The sequence below is a fragment of the Gobio gobio genome (genome assembly GCF_949357685.1).
Source record: "Gobio gobio genome assembly, chromosome: 6".
Classification (NCBI taxonomy): Eukaryota; Metazoa; Chordata; class Actinopteri; order Cypriniformes; family Gobionidae; genus Gobio; species Gobio gobio.
Genome location: NC_137102.1, coordinates 56,735,702 through 56,744,123, shown reverse-complemented (window position 1 = coordinate 56,744,123; position 8,422 = coordinate 56,735,702). Strand labels below are relative to the sequence as shown.

The 8,422-nt window shown below is 37.1% G+C and overlaps 1 protein-coding gene across 1 annotated transcript in view; it reads left to right on the top strand.

Moving 5' to 3' along the window:
• The window catches only part of sirt6 (sirtuin 6), a 50,566-nt gene that overhangs the window by 17,535 nt on the left and 24,609 nt on the right, over window positions 1–8,422 (top strand). Inside the window, exons 3-4 of the mRNA XM_079818459.1 lie at window positions 6,110–6,292; window positions 8,322–8,381. Coding sequence (XP_079674585.1) covers window positions 6,110–6,292; window positions 8,322–8,381 — 243 coding nt within the window. The remainder of the gene's footprint in view (window positions 1–6,109; window positions 6,293–8,321; window positions 8,382–8,422) is intronic.

Sequence of the window (8,422 nt, the reverse complement as noted above, 5' to 3'; positions counted from 1 at the left end):
AAAATTTGAAAGAAAAAAAATGTTTCTGGTTGGGAAACACTGCAGAGACTACAAAGACAGTGAGCGAGTGTGTGTGCGTGTGCGTGTGCGGACGGCTTAAATCCGAACCAAGTCCAAACAATGGATGTTGCACCGGTCTTTTTTACCAGCTCCTCCGTTTCGTTTTCAGCTATGTTTACTCAAGATGACCAATACGATGATGCATTACTGCCAGTTGCAGCTCATGGCTCTAAATTTCGCGGGTAGATTCTGTCATCAACGTGCATTATCGCGATAGTGCAATAGACTTAAAATCTCTATCGTAGGCCAATTTTGCATCGTTTATATAGCATATCGTTTATATCGCCCATTACTACCGGCCATCCACGTGATGTTAAAGAAAACGTGATTCATCAGACCAGGCCACCTTCTTCCATTGCTCCGTGGTCTGATGCTCACATGCCCACTGTTGGCGCTTTCGGCGGTGGACAGGGGACAGCATGGGCACCCTGACTGGTCTGCGGCTGTGCCGCCCCATACACAACAAACTGCGATGTACTGTGTATTCTGAAACCTTTCTATCAGAACCAGCATTAACTTCTTGAGCAATTTGAGCTCCAGTAGCTCGTCTGTTTGATCGGACCACACGGGCCAGCCTTCCCACGTGCATCAATGAGCCTGTCGCCGGTTTAATCACTGTTCCTTCCTTGGAGCACTTTTGATAGAGACTGACCACTGCAGAACTGGAACACCCCACAAAAGCTGCAGTTTTGGGGATGCTCTGATCCAGTCGTCTAGCCGTCACAATTTGGCCCTTTTCAAACTCGCTCAAATCCTTGCGCTTGCCCATTTTTCCTGCTTCTAACACATCAACTTTGAGGACAAAATGTTCACTTGTTGCCTAATAAACCCCACCCACTAACAGGTGATGAAGAGATAATCAGTGTTATTCATATATATATTTATATGTATGTATATATGTGAGAGAGAGATATGGGAGAGAGAGAGAGAGAGAGAGAGAGAGAGAGAGAGAGAGAGAGAGAGAGAGAGAGAGAGAGAGAGAGAGAGAGAGAGAGAGAGAGAGAGAGAGAGAGAGAGAGAGAGAGAGAGAGAGAGAGAGAGAGAGAGAGAGAGAGAGAGAGAGAGAGAGAGAGAGAGAAGAGAGAGAGAGAGAGAGAGAGAGAGAGAGAGAGACAAATTCCCTGACGTATTGCTTCAGGAGAACACATTTTCATCAATCATATTCATCTAAACAAGCAGTGCACTAGAATCTCATTCCAATTTCCCAGATTGCACAGCTATATTGCCTCCTGTTCTCAACACCGGCCTGTTTAAGTCAGCTTTGCTGGTGTGCTATGCAGTATTTAATAAGTGGAGAGCTTAGTTGGGACATATATAGTCTCAGACGGCAAGCCTACAGACGGTTTACTGACCGTTTGCGTATTGCACACACATTCTGAGCTCCATTCTGATTGCCTGGCTTTACGCAGTTTTCAAGAGTCAAAGTGCACAGGCTTATATAAATGCACCGGGAAACAAACTTGACAGCCTGCTTTGGGAAGAACTAAACACTGCATTTGTTGAGTTGTTTAGTTTGGGATATTGAATCTGTACAAGACAGTTTAATTTAAGATACTTAATCCTTGAGCAGACTTGTATATTACTGTACATCCACTTGGTTTTCCTCCGATTTCAGATTTACCTGCCCCCTAAATGTCACATTAAGGAAAAGCTAAGTGTGTTTGATGCTTTACGTGTCAGTCAGACGCCCTCTTTCTGTCTAAGCGGGTGGTTCTTGGCCAGAATAAGCTGCAGTGTGTATAAGACTTTGATCAGTAGCCTAAAGCCTGGCTAGGACTTATTTAGGGGTTTATGCAGTACTTGTAAGAGCTTATCCAAGTTTAGTAAAAACAGAAAACTTTTGATAAGCCAGGCGGGAAAGCTGCTGCATGCGTGTAACTAGGAAGGCATGAAAAAGCAAACTGGATTTCAGAAGGATTGGCTGTTGTGTGTGTATGTGTTTTAATGCAAATTCCCAAGTGCACAAGATTTCTGCCCGCAAGGGCTTGTTTAAGTGAACTTTTGAGTTGTTCCTCTTAGTAACTCCATCTGCAGTCATTAAAAAGCACAGTAGCCTCCTGCTGTTCTCCGTGATAACTAAAACCCCATCTTTGTCATCTGAGATTTCCCTCAGCTCAGCAGCTTTACTGAATCACAGAGAGAGACTGGAGAACAAGGGTTGTGGAAATCCAGAGTCATTTTGTGTTCGTTTATAGGGTTAGTCAAGGTTTTTTGCAACAAAAACAGCTGGAATGTAGTTTTATATAACAGCTTTCAAACCTGAATTTCGGAATAATTTACATTTATGTATTTGGCAGATGCTTTCATGCAAATTCATTTCATTTCATGCATTTCAAGTTATGGTATTCTATCAGTTTTGTTTTACTGATTCCCTGGGACTTAAAGCCATGACTTTGGTGTTGCTATTACCATGCAGTAGCGTTCAAACGTTTAGGATCTGTAATTTTTTATGTTTTTGAAAGAAGTTAAGTGTTAAACTAACCAATCTATTTGAATATATTTATGTAATTTATTCTAGTGATGCAAAGCTGTATTTTCAGCATCATTACTCCAGTCTTCAGTGTCACATGATCCTTCAGAAATCATTCTAATATGATGATTTGCTGCTCAAGAAACATTTAATGATTATTATCAATGTTGAAAACAGTTAATTGAAGTTGTATTATTGTCTTTACTGTCACTTTTGATCAATTTAATGCATCCTTGCTGAATAAAAGTATCAGTTTCTTTAAAGGTGCCCTAGAATGAGTTGAAACAATATTTTAAATTGTTCTATGATATCTACATGATTTTACAATGATAACTTCTTCCCTTTGACAAACTCTAAACAGCGAACTGGGTAGCGCGTAAATATGTTGTTTGTACAGTAACGTTTTAGGGTTAGGGTTTTGACAAATTGACTAGATGCCTTGTCATTTAAGTGATGGAGAAGGGGACGTTAGCTACTGCTAGAAGGATCGAGTAATTGATTGATGTGCTTTGTCCCTTCCAAATAAAAAGGAAATAAAAAAGCTATAAGCATCTAAACTAACATAGTTAGCTCTTGAGTTATGTGTCGTTGATGAAATATAGGCTAAATTATAATTCAATCCGACAAAAGGGATTGCCATATGTATCTACGGTTGTATTTTGTATATTTAGATGACAACACTGGCAGGAAATATTTTTAACCTTTGTCATTTGACATACTGTTATGTATGTTACTTGGAGTTTCCTACTGTACTAGCATCTTGCGTTGATATTATCGGTAAAGTTGTCTCATTAAGAAACTTTCGATTTAATCAGAAATTGTTTAGACAGTCAATAAGTGGATACAATCACTACTTACTGCTTGCGGGAATATAGTTTGAATTGCCGCTTCTCTAGTATCAGACGCTGAGCAAAGCCTGTTTGATATTGTCCCAAGTTAGAAAAACTGTCCGTGATGAAATGGGCCGAGAAAACTAACAACTTTTGAATTAAATTTTCGCAGTATCCGGTTATAGATAAACATCAACCATGCCTGTTGACAGTTTTGTTCTGTGGGAAGTGAATGAAAAGTCCTCACGTCCACTGCACAGCCTGGAATATAACATTTATTTCTATGATCTGGCATTTTCATTATTTTTTTATATTATGTTGAGATTCACCTGTTTTTCCGTGGTGTTTTCCACAATCGAGATTCACATATGAAGGAGGAAGCAATGGCGTTTGAGACTCACTGTATGTGATGTCCATGTATTGAACTCTTGTTATTCAACTATGCCAAGGTTAATTACATTTTTCATTCTAGGGCACCTTTAAAAAATGACCCTACTCTGAAATGGGAGATAATTTAGTATTTTTTTTTTAAATATTTATTTATTTTTCTGTGGGCGGACATGCCGTGGTTTAAACTAATTTATGTCCTATACAATGGCTATTTCAACAGCTGTGAAGGATGAATGCAGAATCAAAATTAATTCAATTCATTTATTTTGAAAAATACAAAATTAAATATAAAATGCACCCAAATTATTAATAAAAACATAGGATGTATGGTGAAACAAGAATGAAAGCATTCAAGACGTGCTCCGCATACTAGTACTAAACGCAGATATTTCAGATGATAAAGGAAAGATACCACAATCACAAAGGTATAAATATTAACAAAAGTAATTAAAGTAGACTGTGGGTAATGTTACTTAACCCATTTGAAGCAGTTGTTTAACTTTTATATATATATATATATATATATATATATATATATATATATATATATATATATATATATATATATATATATATATATATATATATATATATATATATATATATATATATATATATATATATATATATATATATATATATATATATATATATATATATATATATATATATATATCTCTAACTTACGAGAAACAGAAATGTCGACACGTCCTCTCCAGCAGCTTGAATATTCCCCGTTGTAATGGCAACTCTCAACGGCCAACAGGACTTATACAGTTTTATAAAAGCTATTTATTATTTGTTGTAAAGTGTAAGAATCACCTCAGAAAAATTAATTCTTCTGTCAGGCGCAGTTGAAGCCTTTAGGACAAACGCTGTCAAGATGAGATGGTGTAGCCAGGCTATGTCTGTCATTATTCCAACATCATGTTCATAACATGTTACAAAATAAAACGTTTAATACCTCAGAAAAATTAACTTTCCTCTCTTGTCAACATTAGCCTGGTGTGAGCGCGACGCGCGCTCTTCAGTTGAGGAGGCGCGCGCTGTATATCATGTCACAGAAAGACGTGCACTCGGATCAGGTCATTTACATGGTGGAATTTTTCGTTTGATCGGTTCATGAAAAGGTTTATCCCACCCCTCTCAAACCGATTACAATTTCATTCAGTTTGGCCATTTTTATTCTGACTGAGGTGTTTATATGGAGCATTTTCATTCGGATTGGACTTTTAAACCGATTACAGTGCTCCATGTAAACGCACCTATAGATTCATGTTTGTGTTCATCATTGTGCACAGATTTCAGAAGTAGATCTGTTTGCAGTTCTGTTTACCTTATAAATGGATTTTGTTTCAGCCGTGCATTTTAAGTAAAGTAACAGTATGTTTTCATTGTACATTAAAAGGTTAGTTCACCCAAAAATGAAATTTCTGTCATTAATTACTTACCCTCATGTCGTTCGACACCCGTAAGACCTCCGTTCATCTTCAGAACACAAATTAAGATATTTTAGTTCAAATCTGATGGCTCAGAAAGGCCTCCATTGGCACAATGCACGGTTCACTCTCAAGACCCTTAAAAGGTACTAAAGACGTTGTTACAAAGTCCATCTCACTACAGTGGTTCTACAATAATTTTATGGAGTGACGAGAATAGTTTTTGTGCGCAAAAAAACCCTAAATAACGACTTATATAGTGATGACGATTTCAAAACAAGGCATCATGAAGCTTCGAAGCGTTATGAATCAGTGAGTCGATTCAGCAGTTTGAATCGCCAAAGTCAACTGATTTCAGCAGTTCGGCGGTTTGACACGCGATCCGAATCATGATTCGACTCACTGATTCATAACGCTTTGAAGCTTCATGATGCATTATTTTGAAATCGTCATCACTATATAAGTCGTTATTTAGGTTTTTTTTGCGCACAAAAACTATTCTCGTCGCTTCATAAAGTTATTGTAGAACCACTGTAGTGAGATGGACTTTGTAATGACGTCTTTAGCACCTTTTAAGGGTCTTGAGAGTGAACCGTGCATTGTGCCAATGGAGGCCTTTCAGAGCCATCAGATTTCAACTATAATCTTCATTTGTGTTCCGAAGATGAACGGAGGTCTTACGGGTGTCGAACGACATAAGGGGTAGTAATTAATGACAGAACTTTCATTTTTGGGTGAACTAACCCTTTAAGCTCTAGATTTCAAAAGATCAAGGAAGATCCAGTTTTTTATCATTTCAGTAAGGAGTATTAAAATGGGTCCATTTCATGTTCAGACTGTACACCTCATTGAGGACAAGACGTGTATTTCAACAAAGACATGTTTGTGATCTCTGTGCTGTGATGTCTGTGATTTTTTAGAGGTCCTAAAGGAGTGTGGACGATGGAGGAGAGAGGCGAGACGCCTCACTTTAACACAACGTTCGAGGACGCACGTCCCAGCGTGACTCACATGGCTCTTCTGCAGCTGCAGAGGACAGGACACCTCAAATACGTCATCAGCCAGAACGTAGATGGCCTTCACCTGCGCTCCGGCTTTCCCAGGTAATGGCTGATATTGCACACAAAAATAGCAAAAGCGTTCTCAAAAGGTTGCGATCTGATTCATGCAGGACCCACGTCTCTCATACCGCTATGATTAAAGTTTTGACCTCCGTCCTTTGTGTGATGTCAGATGTGTCATGTTGATTAGCTTTAGTTTTTTTCCCCTCCTGTAAGTGAACGCAATCAGGGTGTCTTGTTCTGGGCAGATGATTTGAAGATGTTAATGTTAAATTTAGCATATTGATATGATGAACTTCCTGTTATTTTCAGGCAGATCTAATTAAAAGCCCTCAGTCTTCATATATAACTTTTGTGTTTGAATCAGGGTTATTATCTTAAACTCAAACTACCATAACAAACCGTCTCACTATTTAATGTAAAAGAAAAGTTAACTGAAATTAAATTAAATGTAAAAAAAATAATAAAAAAAATCAACTTGTTTTAGTGCAGTTAGTTGCCAAGGCAACTTTTGTCTTTTTTTTTGTTGAAGTTAGATTATGTACTAAAATAACTAATATTAAAACTAAAATTGATAAAAACTATAGAGTGGATCTAGAAAATGTTTATGGTGGCATGAGGACTGTGAAAGGTTTACAGACACAGATGAAAGCATCCATGCATGGTTCTGGTGGATTTATGGCTTGACCATCTATAATTATGCAAAACAGTTGCATTACCACAAAGTTATCGTCTATACTGTTTAAAAATAATTAAATTAATAACAAAATATCAATATGCAGGGCACCAAGATACTGCCTCATTAACAATTCAACAGATTGTGCATGCCTCTGAGCTCATTAGAGTAGGTTTATCATTACTACATAAAGAAGAGTTGATATATTAATATTACATAGGCTACTTTGATGATGTATAAATCACAAGTTTTAGTGCATTAAGTTGAAGAGCAGCAAAAACCTTTGCTAACATTTGCAACAGGGATGTCAATCTACACAAATTCCCATGATCGATAGTTGTTTAAATGAACAATCAATTCATCGATAAGGTATTTTCATAATTTACAGGGGCTAGTCTGTGAATTTTTTTTTATTTTTCTGCCGTCCGAATCCAGAATGTCTGTGTTTTTTTTTTTTTTCACCACCCACGTTAAAATCCCTGGCCGAATTACCTACTGTTTTTAGACTAACACCATGAACGTGTGGTAATTTATTTGTCGTTCGAATCCACATCTCTGAGTTTTCAAAAATGCACTGTTTATATCCTTTTTGACCACTGCGGAGCACCGTATCGTTGCACTTCGCTGTAATTTGGATGCATTTTAAAGATCATTTAGCCTACACTTTTATTACTGAAATGCTGGAAAGTATTTACAAGAATAATCCTTTATTACCGCTCAAAAGAGAAAGGAAGAACATTTGAAATGGGCCGTTATTATGACAGTAAGTAACATTATATACGTGAAATTAGCAGCATTATGTTTACCTCGTGTAAATAAGAGGCTGTGTTAACTTATTTCCGCTCATTTCCACATTTTTAAAATGACATTCTATCTTCCTATTTTTTAAACAGGTTTAAATAATTAAATAATCAATCATTTCTAAATTAAATATGAATTTATTCTTATTATTCCAAGCCAACATTTTATTTACAGCCGACAGTCATTCGACTGACCACGTGAGCAGCACATTCCCAGGTTCGTATGATCACAAAACTCGTGAATAAATTGTCATCCGAATGCACAAGTTTTATCACTGAGCATGCAAATGTATTTTTATGGACGTCCACATGAGAAACAATTACCGTCCAAATAGGGCTTTTAGATTGAAATTTTATACTGGGATAAATCAAGGGTGGCAATGCTTTTTCTTAGAGTGCCCACCCCAGAAGATCAGCCCCTGTATAGACGTATAAAAAACAAACAAATATCGAAATTACAAAAAAAATACTGTAAACTATTACAAAATATTAATAAAAAACTATGACTTGTATGACTGATGGGATTGTCATCTTTTTTTTTAATAGCTCCATTCTCTCATTACTGGGTTTGTTTATTTCTCTCTGTATCTGCTAGGGATCGATTGTCGGAGCTGCACGGGAACATGTTTGTCGAAGAATGTGAGAAGTGTGGCAAGTATGTAATCAATCTCACTCTGAACATGTTAATGAAGTCTG